The sequence below is a fragment of the Pseudopipra pipra genome, chromosome 26 (genome assembly GCF_036250125.1).
Source record: "Pseudopipra pipra isolate bDixPip1 chromosome 26, bDixPip1.hap1, whole genome shotgun sequence".
Lineage (NCBI taxonomy): Eukaryota > Metazoa > Chordata > Aves > Passeriformes > Pipridae > Pseudopipra > Pseudopipra pipra.
Genome location: NC_087574.1, coordinates 3,641,058 through 3,658,012, shown reverse-complemented (window position 1 = coordinate 3,658,012; position 16,955 = coordinate 3,641,058). Strand labels below are relative to the sequence as shown.

At 46.7% G+C, this 16,955-nt stretch overlaps 1 protein-coding gene across 4 annotated transcripts; it reads right to left on the bottom strand.

Moving 5' to 3' along the window:
* Positions 1 to 295: 295 nt before the first annotated feature.
* ETV4 (ETS variant transcription factor 4) lies at positions 296 to 12,895 on the bottom strand. 4 transcript variants are annotated; one of them, XM_064636501.1, is made up of 12 exons: positions 12,459 to 12,893; positions 12,284 to 12,380; positions 12,059 to 12,106; positions 9,188 to 9,241; positions 7,667 to 7,787; positions 6,944 to 7,102; positions 6,318 to 6,562; positions 4,585 to 4,659; positions 4,419 to 4,487; positions 3,881 to 4,053; positions 2,770 to 2,871; positions 296 to 2,151 (listed from the first exon to the last, which is right to left on the bottom strand). In XM_064636501.1, exons 1-12 carry the CDS (start codon positions 12,501 to 12,503, stop codon positions 1,930 to 1,932), a joined length of 1,410 nt encoding a protein of 469 aa, XP_064492571.1. In that variant the 5' UTR covers positions 12,504 to 12,893; the 3' UTR covers positions 296 to 1,929. The 4 variants fall into 4 exon arrangements, with proteins under 4 accessions (XP_064492571.1, XP_064492573.1, XP_064492569.1 ...); XM_064636503.1 differs by having other exon boundaries at positions 12,284 to 12,377; XM_064636499.1 differs by having other exon boundaries at positions 12,284 to 12,895.
* Positions 12,896 to 16,955: the final 4,060 nt, after the last annotated feature.

Sequence of the window (16,955 nt, the reverse complement as noted above, 5' to 3'; positions counted from 1 at the left end):
GCTGTCAGTGTGGAGCGTGGGTGGTGTTCTCTGCAGCTGCAGAGAACTGTTCCCCTGACACCAGGTGCAGCTGGAGGTTACATATTTCACCGTGATCTTTCAGGCCTGGTTGTGAGCATGTCAAGGGAGCAAAGTGTTCATTTCTTCAACTCCATCAAGATTCAGAAGTAAACATGCATCCCTGAGCCCTCTGGATCAGCTACCCAAAGCTGCAAGCTGGTGCCAAGGAGCTGTGCAAAGCAAGCTCAGGAGGCAAAGGAGGACCAGTCAGGGGCTCAATGAAGTTGCACTGGCCAAAGATGTAGACCAATTTATTAATTATAGTATTTTTACACTCATAAATAGTAAAGGCAGCTTTATATCCAAGGGTTCCTCTTCACCCTCACTTCTGGGATGCTGGGTGGGCACAGGGCACGGCAGGAGGGCCAGGAGCTGCCAGAACACCAAGTCTCTGGAGTGCACAGAACACAGAACAGGCTGCTCTGAGCATCTGGCCTCTCCTCAGGCAGGGAATGCTGCCTTTCATGGCTCTCTTGCTTGGGGACAAGGCTGGGAGGGTTGGCATTAGCCATGCAGGGGAAGGTCATTGGGAGAAATCAGGCTTTCAGTCAATATGCAGAATTTTCTCTACAGGCTACCATGCTGGCAGGATTGGCAATGCTGTGTATTCAGCAGCTGAAAAATCATTATGAAGCAGTAGGAAACAGGCTTTTTCTGTATAGGTGCACTGTACTGCTTCTTGTCTAACTGGGAACGTGGTTGGAGCTGCTAATTAAAGACATCTCTTAATAAGGATGTGGTACTCATTATAAATGTTCACTATTGTGGAAAACCTGTCAGTCCCTCCATGGGGCTGCAGAGGGAGCTGCCTTTTCAACATATCAGGATTTCCCTCAAACATGCAAAGGTTTGTGGAGTTTAAGACTGAATTCCAGTATTAAGATCTATGTATGGTTTAGGTTACTTTGTACAGCGTTTTTATCACACCTCCACCAGGTTCTTTTCTTGCCTTAGATGATTTTTCTAGCCAAGCCCAGGATGGGCACACTCAAGAGCCTGGCAGGTCTTGAAAGATCCTGAGGATGTTTGTTGAAAAAGTTGTTCAGTTTGGAAAAGCCATAACTCTGTGCTGAGCTGGTGTCTCAGGCCTTGCTGCTTCCCCCAGTCCCTCTAACTGAACATGGCATTGGCTTTGACCTGTGTCCCAGACCAAGGCAATCAGGCACCTCTCTAGTTCCCCTAAAGGGTGGTGTGTCATCTACAGGACTGCTCTAATCCTGGCCAGTGCTTCCAGCTACCCTGCTCGGAGTGCCTGAAAGTCCTAGAATGAGCAAGGAGGTGATCAGGCAGGAGCATGCACATTCAAAACAAGTATTCCCCCAGGGAGGCATAAGATCTGTGACCACTATCCTGCAGCCATCCTGAGAAGGCAAGACTGGCCTTTCAGAGGTGAGTCCCTGTGGTCAGAGCTGAGGGCAGGTTACACAAAGGTTCAGTACATGTACTGGAGGAATAGAGTCAGCAGCAGCCTTGTAGCATTCTCATATGTGAAAAAAAGCCCAGTGGGACAGCATCCCCTCCCTCCCCAACGAGAGGGACTGCACCAGGCGTGTTTGATCTGGCTGGAGGCACCAGTTACCCGACGTGCTGCTGAAGCTGTAGCTCCACTGCTTGGAAGATGTCTGCATGGCTAAGAACATGTGCTGTCCTGACACACAGGAGGGGTCTTATCACAAGCACACAAGAGCCCTGTCTGCTGAGAGGTGGTTTATCCACATGTGTACCTGAACACTTGTCCTGACCAACGCAGGTGTTCGTAGCTTAGTGCTGGCCTGAAGAAATGCTGATACCAATTGAACACTAACCAGCTATCTCCTATACACAACCGTGTATAGAACGTATATACACAGCACTGTGCTGTCACCAGGGCTAGTATGTGTAGCCTTTGCTGTAGAGCTGTGGAGGGAAGCTCCCAAAGTCTGGCAGGTAAGTGGCATTTTCATCCAGGTGGGAAAGAGGCACCGTGTCCTCCTCGCTGATCTGCCGCTCGAACTCTGCCTTCAGCGTTGGCCGCTGGTTGTCGGGGAAGGCCAGCGAGAACAAGGCCTCAGGCTCACACACAAACTTGTACACGTAGCGCTCCCCAGCCACCTGCAGGGAAGAGAGGAGGTGAGGTGAATGCTGCAGGCCCACAGGCAGCACTGGGCAATGCTCCTCAGTGCCTGGCAAGGCTTGCAAAAACATGGGAATCGCGTCAGAGCTGTAAACGTCTCCTTGTGCTGCCTTCCTGCTGCTCTGATCTCCCCTGGAACAGCTCCTGGGAAATGGGATGCTGCCAGCAGACTCTGTCCAGGTAACAACAGCATCAGCAGTCCCTGAGCAGTCTGTACTGTGATAGTTGCACTCCCACTTATCTCTTTGGTGCCCTGGATCTGTCACAGACCATCCCTACATAGGACAAAGCCTCGGGCAGCCTTTCTCTCACAAAAGCAAGTCTAGACTGATTGTATCTCCTTTCAGCTGCATAATTTCCAACTTTCCTGGCTGCAGACATACACAGAAAAAGAAATCATGATTCCTTTTTGTTTTATTTCTCATACATTGCCTACATTCGGCTCCTTCCCAGCTTTGCTGTTTAACAGCTGCAAAGAGAGATTGTGGGGAGAGAAAGCTTGGGATGCCTGGCTAGCTCAAGGACATTCTGTACCTGTCTCAAACAAGAGAAGCATCACTTAAAAGTCATAGTCTCCTCCTGCTTTGCAAACTGACCTTCTGCATGATGCCTTTTTCATAATAGTAGCGAAGGGATCGGCTCAGCTTGTCATAGTTCATGGCTGGACGGTTCTTTTGGATCCCCCACAGCCTGGCCACCTGCAGAATAAAGCAGGATAAAGTGTGGAAAGGTCTGTGAACCCAGCCCAAGGGCAAAAAACATTATCTAGCTGGTTCTCTTTTGAGGAGTGACACCACAACACATACAAACATTTAAATAATAGACTCATCAATAATTTAGCAGCTTTACAACAAGAAGAGTAGAACTCAAGAGAAATTCTCCTTGACCCTACAGGGCTTGTTTGCTGTCATCACTTCTCCTCACTCTCCAATACTCTGAAAGTCTGAGGGTGCTAAAGAGCTGCTTCATCCCATGCTACACTTACTCTTCAAGGGTCCCATGTTTGTCAGGAGCTGAAGGAACACAATGGAAGAGCCACGTGCCTTCCTATTCCTACATGATTTTCAGCTTTGTCTGTGAGACTCAGAAATCCGTTGTAAGCCTATATGAACCCACCAAAACAATTCATCTGCACTGAAAGTGCTCATAAAAATGTAGCAAGATATGTAGCAAGAACAGTGCTAAATGCAGCTCTAGTTGAAAATAGATGTGAACAGATATTATAAACACATCTCCTAGATACTGTCAGGCATCACTGTGTTTTTTGGAACATAGCAGCATTAGAAATTACACCTTGGTAATGTCATTTTGATATAGACTAGGACATATTTTCTTCCAGTTTCTTATGAGGACTTCTGCAATCATTAGGGTTCAAAACTCCAAACCTCCATGTGTAGAGCAAGATAAGACAGCACAGGTCACTGCAAGCTTGAGGTTCAAGTATCTAGGGAAGTGAAGGCAATGGGCAATTTGACTCACTGCATAGCTGAGAGTCTAAACTTACATATAAGCAGCCTTCCCTAAACTTGATATTTGTCACCCAGGTGTTTTTGACCTCTTCTAAAAACCTTGACTTGCTGCAGGGTCTAGAGAGTACCACTGGTAGGCAGAAGCTTCACAGGAAAGAGGAAAAGACACCTGGGAATTTGCAGCCCCAGAAACGGTGGCTGCTTCCCCTCAGCCTGTAGAGAAACTCCATGGTTTCACCTCTTCTGGCTCAATGAGCTTGAACTCCATCCCTCTGCCAGTCCAGGCAATGAAGTGGGAATTGGTCGGGTCATCCAGCAGAGCCACAAGGAATTGCCAGAGCTGGAGAGATCCCCGTCTTTGGTAGGGAGGTCCTTCCCGGTACCCTCCAGCCTCCTGCTTGATGTCTCCTGCTGAGAACAAACAAGATGTTTCTAAGGATAGCAGTGCAAAAACCATTGGGAAAAAAAAAAAAAAAAAAGAAGAGACACGTTTAATGTTTACCTGGAATATTTCAGTTCACATGAAACAGAGTGGCCAATTCACAGGCAAAAATCAAAAGCAGCTCTGATGAACCTCACAATTAAGCTACTTGTGCTAGAAGGCCTGTTGGCTGCTAAGAAAGCCCAAGAACTGGGATACTGAAAAGCTGAATATGAACCACACCTAACACACCCACAAGAACACAGCCTAATGAACTATGTGGACACTGGTCAAGTGGCTAGAAAAGGTGCTGGGTAACCCTATCTTACACCCAAACTGTGAGCCTTTCTCCAACCTTCAAATTTTTCTGGAACAACACAGACATCGTCAGTAAAGGACCTCATCTGCTTGTCGTAGCTGCAGCCTGAAAGAGAAAGCAACACCAGCAGTCACAGCCAGCCAGGACAGCACCAGAGGGCAATTCCATGCAGGGAAAGGAAGTCAGTCACTGCTTTTCTTACCTAATGTGTCTTCTGTGTTTGAATGGCTTGGATAACTCTCAGCATTTACGTACATGGAAGCACAGTCAGGAACATCTACAGAACAATTAACAAACTCATTTGTTTAAAAAACACAGGTGGCAGAAAGATCTTGCTCTCCAGAGGTGGATAGGTGAGTGCAGCTCTCTGACCAACATCCTCTTAGGGTCCTCCCAAAGGGTTAGTGTCAGAAAGATAACTACAACTTCACCTGCATCATCTTTCCAATCGTGCATTACAGTAGTAAGTTTTTGTGGCACTATCACACAACATCCTTCAGAGTAGCTGGGATAGTTAACCTGTCACCTCGACACCACTCTTCATTCAAAATCTTGGACAATGGGCTAAGTTTGAATAACACCTCCCTCATCTTAGTTTAAGACAACTACATCCATTCCCAGGTAAGAAGGCATTACATTTTTCATACATTCATGTGATAATCTAAACAGAGCAGTAGCATCTGAATGTTTCTGCAGACAGTGTCTCACAAATGTCATTTCAGATGTCTCAAGTCTCCCCGGCTTTTTCACATCATGATGGGCATTCTCACAAACAATTGAGAAAACAAAAAGAAAAAAATAGCCTGAGTTTAAAAACAAGCAGAAGGTCTTTCCATGATCTCTGTAGTGTGTATTGCTGCCTGAGCACTGCAATTTGTGTCTTCTGTATCTTGTGTTTTCTGAATCAAATCTATTTTCTGTCCCCAGCTGAAACGGAAGCTGTAACTGGGAGCTTTGGGAAGATTTATCTTATGTTTCCCTCACACTCCTGTGTTCAGCCATTGCTTTCAGCAGATATTTTGCTGATGCTGAGGGAAGAGTACTCCGAGCTGACAGAGTGGGTCTTATTACAATCATAAACTACTCTCACAAAAAGCATTCTTCTGGGTTTGCATTTTCTTCCCCTGCCTGCACAGAACTACCCAGTGAAAGTGTAATATCAGCCTCACCACAGTGGTGGTTTTTATACCCTCACGGGAGCTTTTTATTTATGTATTTATTTCTGCTAAAGGAAACAATTCAAGATGTCCATTAAAATACCAGGAAACCAGAAGTAACATTCCTTCTGGAAGAGGCTATTGCAATCTCAGGGTAGTGAGTCTTTAGACAGGTCTGCTGAAAAAATAAGATTTATCCCTTGTGGAAAAATAAGAGGGTCATCTGGTGGACCTGGTATCTAGAGAGCTATTTTTGGAATGATAAACTTTTTTTCTCTTGTGATCCCCTGAAATCTCTGTTCTCTGTGCCCTGTTTCTATGGGAAGTAGCAGGTGGAAGCTGACACTCCAAGGGACACCAAGCAGTACAATGGCACTGATGGTGTGAATGGGCTCACTGTGAATTTTGAGAGTCTCCCCACTGGCTACTTATTCCCTTGGGGGAAAAAAAAGAAAGCATACTTTAATCTAGTTTGAATGAATTTAACATCACCTTCTACCTCCTGTCTTACTAAAGCTTCCAACTATCTACCAGAAGGTCTTTCTCAGAACATGCATGGAAGGTGAATGTCCCAGCTTTATCTTGGATGCAGCGAACAGACAGAACTGTTTAAGTTTCCCACCACATAACCAGTTACCCAGGCCAGTTTCCCAGACCAACACGCTCCTGAAGAACTATTTCAAAGCCCAAAGATCACCAGTGATGGATGTTCACCCAGGAGTTGCTCACTCCCACTGATGCCTGGTTTCTGCAGTCAGAAAGAGCTCGCTCTGCCCACCTGAGTCGTACATGTAGTCCACCTGCTCCTGCTTCACCACCACAGCTGCTGGGTACTGGTGGCTGCTGCCTGCCTGGCTTTCTTGCTCGTATCGTGGGTCGTGGTGCTCCTGTTTGAAGCCCTGATGAGGGTACTGGAGGCAGGGCTTGGGCATCTGGCACTGGTAGGCAATGGGGTCTTCCTGGGCCACGCCTTGGGAGGAGGGGAAGGAATGGCACATCTCCACAGGTGGCTGATATGCAGAGCTGGAAGAAGGGAGAGGACATGAGATGGCTGCTTTCTTGGCCCCCCTGGTTTCAGCCCTGGTGGGGGGCTGGTTGAGGGACAGGAACTTCCTCAGTCTCTTACTAGGGCTGTAGGAGCTCACTCACAGCTGGGGGAAGAAGGGACCCCGGTGAAGGGTGTTTCCAAGGGTAGCTGCTGTACAGCCCATCATTCACAGAATCTAGCAGGGGTAGGGTTATGGACTTGGAACCCTAGGCAGCAGCAGTGGATCCCATGGGAGGGGATCCTGTGCTCACTGTAAACAGAGCACTTCCATCTGGATGCTGCAGCCCTTCCTCCCTGAACCACCCAGGAGGGCAATCCTTCTTGCCAGTGGCTGCCTCCTCCTGGCAGTAACTCACCTGTTTTCATTGAGGTATCCACAGCTGGATGTGGAGTGGGGTGGCCCCACAGGGCTTGGGAAGCTCCTGTCCTGTCTAGGGAACTGTTGGAGTGGTGACTGTGTCAGGATTCCTGGACTGGGGGACTTGATTCCGACTCGTCTGGGTTGATCATAGGCACTGCAACAGTCAAACAGATATTGGAGCATTACAGCTCTCCTAGAAGGACTTGTGGCAGCACCTGGGAACAGTATATCAAAGGCAAACATGCTGTCCCTCTGTGCAGCCACCTAGGCTGACAAAATCCCAGCATAAACACCCTGCTCTCTGATTGTTAGTTGACCCCACACACAACAGCAACAACCCTTCAGGTAGAAAACCAGGGAAGGTGTCTGTGCTGAAGAAGCCACACTAGAGCTCAGGCAAGGGCTTGGCACTATGGGCAGTGGTGTGGGACAGATTTTGGAAGGCAAGGGGGAGAGGCATGTGGTAGATGTCAAGATTGTGCTCAGCATGAAGACAGACGAGGAACAGCACTAGGGAGAAGAAAAAAGAGGCAAGCCCAGACCCACCCTGCTCAGCTCTGAGCTGCCCAGAGCAGCGACTGGCTGTCTGAGCTGACCCACCCTTGGGTCTGGACTGAGCACACAGGCAGGGCTGTTGTCACACACTCCACTATTAGATAATGCAGTAGCACTTTGTTTCAGACCAGCTCCTGCCTCTCCCCTGTGTAAGCCACGTTACCTGGTGTAAAGGCACTGCTCACTGTGCTGCTGGAAGGGCTGCTCGTGGCTGCAGGACAAGGGGGCTTCCGAGGGGCTCTGTGGCTCCTTTTTGATCTGAGCAGGAGGACTGTGAAAAGCTACTGTGGGAGGGAAAGGAAAGATCAAGTTGACACTTTTCTCCTTTATAGGCAGCTATGATTATCTGCCAGTGAATTGTCAGTGGAGATGCCACCACCTTGTCCTTGTTCAGGTGGCTCTGAAAGAAACAAAACACCAACATGCACAGCTGCTCACTGGACTTCCCTGAGCACTGCCCTGGATTTAGTGAAGTGTGTATGACACATCAGCCTTAAAAGAGCAAATCTAAGGTAGTGTTAACATACTCTGTGATGATCCAGAGCACTTTGAAAAGGATTTAGAGTGGGTATGTCCTAAGCTATTCAGGGCTGGGACAGACATTTTCTGTTATAAGGTGTAGCTTGCACATTATTTTTCAGAACATAAAAGTGAACTTTTGATTTGCATCATGCAAAGTGGTCTTTCTTTGCCATACCTGGGAACCATGTCTTGTGAGTAGTATTATTATGTAGCACTGCATTAAATTGTAATACACTAATATGATGACACATTGAAGATGTCCTGATAGTACAGTTTGTCCTACAGGAAAATAAATGTAAGGTTTTTGTAGACACAACGATTACAAAAGTTTAAGGCTTTCTGTGGGAAAATACTACTATATATATTGCATAAATCCACAAGATCACAGAGCCTCCTGTTGTTTCTGGCTCCTACTGCTCCTCAGGCACAACTGGCTCCTGTGGTTGATCCTGTGGCTGCCGTCAGTCAGAGCAGAGGGACCTGTTCACAAACAGCTCTGGGCACTGTCCAGGTTGAGAGAGGGCTGAGTGTGCTGACCCAGCGGTCTCTCCACACCTGGGATGGATTCAGTATTCTGAGCATGACACTCCTGCATCTGTGCAAACACTCCAGGCCTAGGGAAGGGCCAGAAGAGAAGAGAGTCTTTCTGTGTGTGGGGCACCCATTTCCCTGTCTGTAGCAACCCTTTTCAATGTGTGAAGCAAACAGATATATACAATCCATCTGAAAATGCTGATTGGTCAGCTGAGTCTCGGGGGTAAAAAAAATAAGTTCTCTCTCCAGTGCACTGACCTCTGTGGAAATTTCAAGAAGCTGGATGTGTTAGGAGCAGCCAATGCTTTCCAGACCCTTATAGCTGGAACAGGCTATTACATTACAACTGACTCATGAATTCACTCAGAGTGAAACACGGGCCCATCCTCAGTTCCGGGTCAAAAAGAGGAAGAAATGAGATATATGACTCAGAGACCAAGCCCAGCTGTGCTGCAGGGCCAAGTCCAGGGAAAGGAGGTAAACAAGAGCAACCAGTAAAAGTGTTCATTTCAGTTTTCACTGGGGAAACTGCTCTGGACAGAGAGGAGAGGTATCAGCACGGGAAAGGCACCAAAATTTGAGTTTGCCCTTCTCCCCTGAGACATGTGATCTTCCCCGTGCTACTTACAGTTTTCTGAGTGAAAGTCAGGCACAAACTGCTCATCACTGTCTGGAACCTGAGCTGTCAGGAGAGACAGAGAGACAGAGAGAGAGAGAGAGAGAGAGAGACAGAGAGACAGAGAGAGAGAGAGAGAGATGAAGAATTAGTTTTGGCACTTTGTACAGTATAATTAACAGTACAGCAGAAATAAGTCTATGCAGGAAAGAACTGAGCTTTCTGCTGGGATGGCTTTAGTGACTAAGGAGAGTTTCCCTTTGGGATTAATGAATAGTGGTATGTCCTGGGAGGAACTGCGGGGAGAGAACCTTAACCACAGCACATACTGTGTTAGAATATTTTATTACTCCTAACAATTACTTTTACATCCCTTCTAGTGCAGGGAAGGGAGAGCTTGCAGCAGATTGTTATTTGATAAAGTCTGTTTCTATTGCTGAAAGAAATGCTGCTGCCAGTGTATAACAGACAAACCTGCAATTTCTCTTATTGCAGAGTGGACAACAGATTGCACTCCCTCTAGAGCAAAACTTTGCTCTGAAGCAAATGTGATATAGTCAAAGTTAAGGGACATAAGGAATGGAAGCCCACTAATCTCAGTCACTTGAAGCTAACCTAGACAAGACATGCCAAAAATAAACCTCAGGGGATAACACTACACCAACAGGCAGAGAATCAGAATGGAACTAACCAAGCTCTTCACACTGACCTGTATGACAACAAACTGGAACTATAAACAATAAAATGTGGGGAACAGAGGAAAAAAACCCTAGAAAATTCATTCTATGAATTGTCTTTAAAAAGCAACATTGAAATAGGAGAAATGACCAGGATCACATTGTATGAGCCGAGTTTGGGTTTTGCAGCCTGTGTCCCTGAGGCTCTGTGGCACTGCTGAGGATCTCATTAAGAGAATTACATGCTGAAAGCAATAGGCCACAGAGGAGATGTGAAATGAAGGGCAAGGCTGAAATGAGAGCACACAGCCTCACTGCTGGGCAGGGATGTTTGCAGGCAGCTACAGACTTGTACTAGGAAGGCTAAAGTGAAAGTTGCCGGAAGAAAATTTCAATTTTTATGTTCATAATCTACTTCCTACAGTTGCAATACAGACAGAGGTTTTCTTGTTCTCCCCAAACCAGCACCTATATTTCAAAGTCTTGTTTCAGTCACTCAGGCATCAACACAGGTCCCCCATTTCCCACCCTGCTTTCAAGAGCCAGAGCACAAGGGCTTGTGTTCTGCCCAAGGACACCCAGAGATGTGGATCTCCACCTCTCAGCCAGCACAGGGACCTGCCTCTGCCACTTTTCTTCAAGGATGATTTTTTTTTTTTTGTTTCTCTGAATGCTGAAGCACTTTTATAAATTATTTGGCTCGAAACTACTTCCACACAGTTAGCACAGTTAGCAACTGCCAGCTTCACCCCAGTGCAGTCCACCAGATTCTGTTAGAAATGGTGCAGAGGAAAACTTTAGATTTTTGGTAAGAAGGCCTGGGATTTTTCAGCATATGTTTCTTTCAAGAGTCACCCATATGTAGAATTATTCTTTGAAATGAGAAGTCAGGTGTTAATTGACACTATTAAAAATACTCTAAAAAGATAAAAAAGAGAGATCCCTATGACTGAAATCACACAATATATATAGTGACGCATATACACACATACACAGATGTATATGTGGTTTAAATTCATCAACCTTTTAGCCTGATTGCTCATTTCCAGTTTGCTTCCTTCCTAGGTTTGTTTCTCTTTTATTTCAAAATTAACAATAGACAACGCCAAGAACTATGGAAAAAAAAAAGCTGAATTTTTTAACTAAATGTGGAAGAGAATAAATAACATATTTCATATTTTTGCTTTTTCTTCTGCATTGTTTAGGAAGATACTCTTAAGTGATCTATTGCCTTCATCTCATGAACAAATGCTAACATGGAGACATGCAAAAGACATTATTAAAAATATTTTCACCATTCAGGAAAATGTTTTGGCATACAGGTGAATACAGAAAAACAAAAATAGTTTGCTTTAGAGAGTCACTTTTCTTGTTAAAAAGTCTGGAAATGGGAGTCACCGTGGGAGAAACCAGTTCCCCTATATGTGGTCTGAAATCATAAGCTAGATTATTAAAGCACATATTGAATTTCTCAAGGATTTCACTTGGACTCTGACCACATGCTATGGGCTATGCAAAATAAATAAAATAATAATAAAAAAAAGACCTCTGCCTCTATCCCAAACCCATTCAATAAGGTTTTCCAATCTGGTATAAAAGCAGATCACCTCTTTCTCTTTTTCTAGGGAACGGATCATCTCTAGTACTGGAATTGAGTAAGTTCACTACTCTGTTTAAAACTAGTTTCATTTAGAATTAATGGGACTCCCTGGAATTCGAAGTCTTCCTTGAGGTTCAAAGGCAAAACAATTTAGACACCAAACTGAAAAGTGCTAATTCCAGGAAGTTCCCCACAAAGTATTATTAAAAAAAACTAAACCAAAAAACAAACAAACAAACAAAAAAGAGAGAGAAACATTTTGTTCCCCAAATTAAAAGAATACTTTATTGTTTAAGAAAATGCCGACGTTCTGGCAAACAACAAAGATAAGTGACAAATTAGCATAAAATCGAACCAGTTACAAATAGCCTAAAACGAAAATTGTACCCAGGAAAGCGGGCCAGCAGCCAAGTTCCATTCATAAGCAAATGCCCAGCACAATGGTGTCATTCAGCGTCTTCATTTACTCAAGCCAGAGGTTGGCAAGCCCGAAAAAACCACTTTTGTTTGGAGCCAGGCAAACACAGCAAAGGAGCAGGACAAACCTCGCAAGACAAACAACTTAAAGCCGAGCGAAACCAAACAGAGCAAAGGGAAGGAGCCTACCTTCGGTCAGCCAGGTCTCCTGGAGCTGGCTCAAGTCCTGGAAGAGCTCTGCAGGAGAAGGGAAAGGGTTCTCAGCGGAGCACCGGGGAGGGACAAGGGGCTGCTCCGGCCCCGGCGGTGCCGGCGGAACGAGGAGGTGGGGACGGAGGCGCAGGGGGAGGACCCGGTCGCTGCCCAGACGCCTCCACCATCTCCATCCCTCCCTCCACCCTCAGACCCTCTCACCTTCCGAGTCCTGCGCCGGCGGCACCCCCGGCTCACCGGGAATCTTCCCAGCGCCCTGCGCAGCTCCGCCGCCGGACACCGCCTGGCCCGGGGGCTGCTGCGGGAGGAGCAGATCAGCGCGGAGTCCGGAGCGGAGCCCAGCGCGGAACCCCAGCCCGGCGAAGCCGCCACTCACCTGCGGGAACGTGAACGGCACCTGCTGGTCCAGGTACCCCTTCATCCTGCCCGGGCACTGCCCGCGCTCCTCGGGGGAAAGCACAGGGGGCGGCGGGCCGGCCCGTTCGGGGGGGTCCGCACCGGCCGCGCTCCGCAGCCGCGGCGGGACCGCGATCGGCCGCTCCCGGGCTCTCCCGCCGCCCGTGAGAGGCGCAGTTGCCGAAACTTGGGATGCGAGTCGGGACCGAGCCCGCCAGCCCCGGGACAGAAGCCCCGCCCGGTGGATCGGGTCGGGTCGGGTCGGGTCGGGTCGGGTCCGGTGGGTTCCCCCGCGGTCCCTCAGCCCCCGCGGAGCCCCGAGCGGCCCCGCCCCGCGCTCAGCCCTCCGTGGGCCCGGGGGCGGCCGCCCATTGGCCCCGCTCGCACGGGCCCCGCTCGCCGCTCCTTTGTCTCACCGAATTTGTGAATGGAGCTCCGTGTCGGGGCACGCCCGCCAATCCCAGCTCGCTCCGGCCCTCGCCCGCTGAGGAGTGGGAGGAGCTTCACCCTAGGCGACCAATCACATCGCAGAGCTCTGCCATTCACTCCCCCTCGCGGAGCTCCCATTCATAAAAAAAGGAAAAATCTCCCGAAGTTCATTCATAGCGGCCGCACGGGCGCTCCCCGGGCCTGCTGCGAGCGCAGGAGTTGCTCAGCCCGCACTCTCGGGCTCCCTTGGCGGCCCTGCCCCTTCTCACGCACGCTGCAGTCATTTTCAAACACTCTTCAGGTATGTCCAGTTCTGTTCCGGGGAAGCTTCGACAAGGACTGGAAAAAAAATCTCACTCATGGAACTGGAGAAAGAATAACTAAAGCCCTGGCTGCCAAAATCAGTTTTACTCATACCAGTGTTAAAGGACAAGAACATTAAAAAAAAAAAAAAAAAATTCCAGTCCTGGCATTTGCACACTGAAAAAAGTGGTTTTGCTTTTCCACCTGCCAGGCTCTGTCTCCTGGGTCATGTGCGTGCATCCTGGTTGTTTTTTTTTTTCCCCCCAAATTTCTCCTTTAAAGTTCCAAGATGATATTTAACATTTATCAATCCTATTTCTTCCTGCCAAATATATCAGTGACAGGTGAGACCTGGTGACGATACAATAATTGTTCATGGAATGTCATCTCCTGGAAGAGAAATAGGTAGTCAAGACTAAAGGAAGACAAGGGGAAAGTCATCCCTAAGGCTAAATGGAACCCGTACATTTTTGATGTTTTTGCTATAGCTCACACCCCCAGTTTGCTGTACTGCTTTGGGAAGGGGTGTCTGTGATGTTTAAGTACCTGGCCAATACACAGTTTTGATTTTTCTGCTGGTAGGCTACAGCTCCCCACTGTGCCAGGAAACCTGGCTGACACACAGCTCTGACATGTCAGTGGGAGCAGAATGACACGTGCAGAACTGTCAGGAAGTTTACATCCAGCAGCTGCTCCCACATCCCCAAACACTGTACATGTGGTTAAATGCAAATCCAAACTTACTGAAGATAGTGTCCCAGGATGCAAGGGAGTGTCTGGGTAGGTTTCCTGCACCTTGTGGCTGCCTGAAACACAACACAGACTCTGGAGAGAGCGATTTGGTGTAAGGTCTTGTGAATAAAATACCCCTTTTAAGTATTCATGACAGCCACTTTTTATAATGTTCTGAATGAGAGAAGGCAGTTCAGGCACTCTGTCTGCAGGAAGGAAGCAATTAAATTATTAGCACTTTGAGAAATTAAATTATGTGAATTATGGCAGAATAAGTTTAGCAAAATGCTATAATGTAAGAAAACAATTAAAAAGAGTTATATAAGGTTGGGTGGCTTCTTTATTGTGATAGAGTGTGCTGTTAATTGATGGTCATATTGCTATAATGTACCAGGGCAGTTGTAAGAGCAAATAGAGGAATCTCTGCACAGGATGTATGGAGATGAAGTGCAGAGAATGGGCCATGTCTTCTAGGGAAAAGGGAATGAGACTGTTACCCTCAATTAATTTTCCTTGTGTCCTGTGAAGGGACATGAAGGGAATGACAGGGAATTTCTCTGTACTTCAGCTTCCAAGGCTTGATGCTGCAAGATCATGTTTAGTGCTCCTCGTGACAGTGATGTAGGAAGCAAAAGTGCTTCAGAATTGGATTCTGGAAATGGGAGAAGCAGAGAGGTTGCTCCACTGGCACTGGCAGTGGAGCCATGCAGTTTTGTACCAGCCCTGCCACTGCCATCCCCTTCCTTTCTGAGAGTACTCACGAATCTGCAAACCCTCCTGGGCTGTCAGTCGGGTGTTTTCTGAAAGAAGCTGGAAGAAAATGAGATCCTTTCTTTTAAGCACATTGCACTTTGTTTAGCACAAAGAGGAGCAAATATTTTCTGGCCAGGAAAGCAACTGTATCAGAGGAAAGGAAATTAAACTGGAAGTAGTAAGTCACAAATCACTTCCATTGTTGCTCTTAAGAATCAGTTTCTTAAAATCTGTGAAGATGACTCTGCACTTGCTGGTGCTCATAGATTTTATACTCTGTACAAGTAGTTTCACCTCTTCTGCTTATTTAGCATGGCTTGTACTTTCACTGGGGTCCTGCCCTGCACTGTCATGAAGCTCAGAAACAAGTCCCAAAAACTAAACTACCATGGTGTCCTAGAGATCATCCTCCAGAGCAGATCAGGAGCATTCTGTGCACATAGGCAGCTCCCCAGTCTGTCCCTGGGACTGAGAAAGGCAATGAGGCAAGCACTGACGTGCAGGAATCCTGCTTGCAAGTCCACTGCCTGCAAGCCTTGCTCTCTTTCCCTTTATTTACTCTATTCCTCATTTTTCACTTAAATAAAAAAAATTAAAATAAATTAAAATTCTGCTTTAAAAGACTCTGCTCAGTTTTGCCTCGAAAGTGGTGATCTCCTGGCTTTGTCTGTTCCTGTTGATGCTGGCTGGTGTGCAGTGCTTCAGGTATTTGTGGGATATTTGTGTGACTGCAGGACACAGAGACAGGAAGGGAATAAGGTGTCACATGTCACAAACGGGATTTTATCAGTAACACTTCGCCATGCAGCTGATCTGGGGCACTGAAATGTAAAAGGACAAAAGCAGCTGAGGCAGTAACAGGATGAAGAATGTGTTAGTAATTAACAAACACTCAATCAAGGCAGGAGAGGGGAACCTGCCTTCACTTGTAGGTGTCCAGAGACAGGGTACCAAAGCAAGACTCACAGCTGTTAACAGGTACGAGCAACTTGTGACATTATGGTTGAAGTAACCACCCATAAAATCTAATCAATGAAATCCCTTTTAAGTTGGTTGGATCAGTGACCCAGAAAATAGCTCCCCTGCAGAAAAGGAAATGATAGTCTATAAAGTGAGAACTCGATGGGAAAAATCTATTAAAGTGAGGGAGCTTTAAGGAGACCTTTGGTGTTAACTGAAACCTTTTGGAAAGAAGCCACAAAACTCGGAGCAGATTTTTAACCCTCCAGCTGCCGCCGTGCCAGAAAGGGCATCCCCGGCGAGACCCAGCAGGGGGCGAACCGGGAAAGGAGGATGATCCGGGCGGGAATGCGGCGGGAGCACCGGGAATGCGGCGGGAGAGTCGGGGATGCGGCGGGAGAGTTCAGGCTCAGCCGAGAAGTTCTCAGCAGAGTTGCAGAGTATCCAGCAGTGCGGGTGGTGATGGTGGGAGTCAGTACTCCAGAGACAGACTCATCCTGCAACACTTTGAACTCATTTTCCCCCCGCCTGGAATTATCACTCAGCTTTTTTGTACATTTAGAACCCTTGGAGTGGCATCCTGAGCCCGGGACAGCACAGAAGATGAACTTGATGGACCCGGGAGTGCATTATGAAGGAATGGGTTTTCTGGCACTCAAATTCAAAATATACACCCAACCAAATTTGGGGGAAAAATTTAATCAATTTTTCATAGAATTCTTTTTTTTTTCGGTCTGAAAATCAGCTTTCTGCTGTCTTTAGACAGTTGTGATTAATTGTTAAGACCAGAAGACAAAAGGGAGACTCTCTACCTTGCCTCTTCTGACATATCAGAGTAATTTCCTGAGAAGCTAAACAGGGATCCAACAGTCATGGGGACATAATTAAATTACAACAAAATGAGAAAAAGCATTTTGAAAGAAATTATTAATGCAGACCTCCTGAAAATCAGATAACATAGAATATGCTATGCATTAAATTCCAGGTAGGATTAATTTGGTTCAATTACTTTGTAAAATATTTTTTGAAAATGCTAGGTCATCTGCCATCCACATTCATTACATAAAAATTAAGAGAAATTCAGTGATGTAAAATAAGTCTAGTATCTAGGAAGATTAGTTATCCAGAGCTAGATCTTGATCAATCAATATAGACTTCATTCTTGCACATGAATCACAGTTGAGAAGCAAAGAACAGCCGTGTAGAAATAGAAGCATGAGTCAAATGTGTTTCCACATTTTCAATTTGAAAAGTATTGGAAGTAATACAGCAAATCTGCCCCCTGGGACACTTAGCCCCT

Excerpts from the sequence above, each read along its gene's own strand:
- ETV4 (XM_064636499.1), bottom strand. The coding sequence starts at position 12,503 with ATGAAGGGGTACCTGGACCAGCAGGTGCCGTTCACGTTCCCGCAGGTG. Across the intron at positions 12,107-12,283 it reads GCCGGCGCAGGACTCGGAAG|AGCTCTTCCAGGACTTGAGC; the intron begins GTGAGAGGGTCT and ends CTTCTCCTGCAG. Across the intron at positions 6,563-6,943 it reads GGATACCTCAATGAAAACAG|CTCTGCATATCAGCCACCTG; the intron begins GTGAGTTACTGC and ends CCCTTCTTCCAG.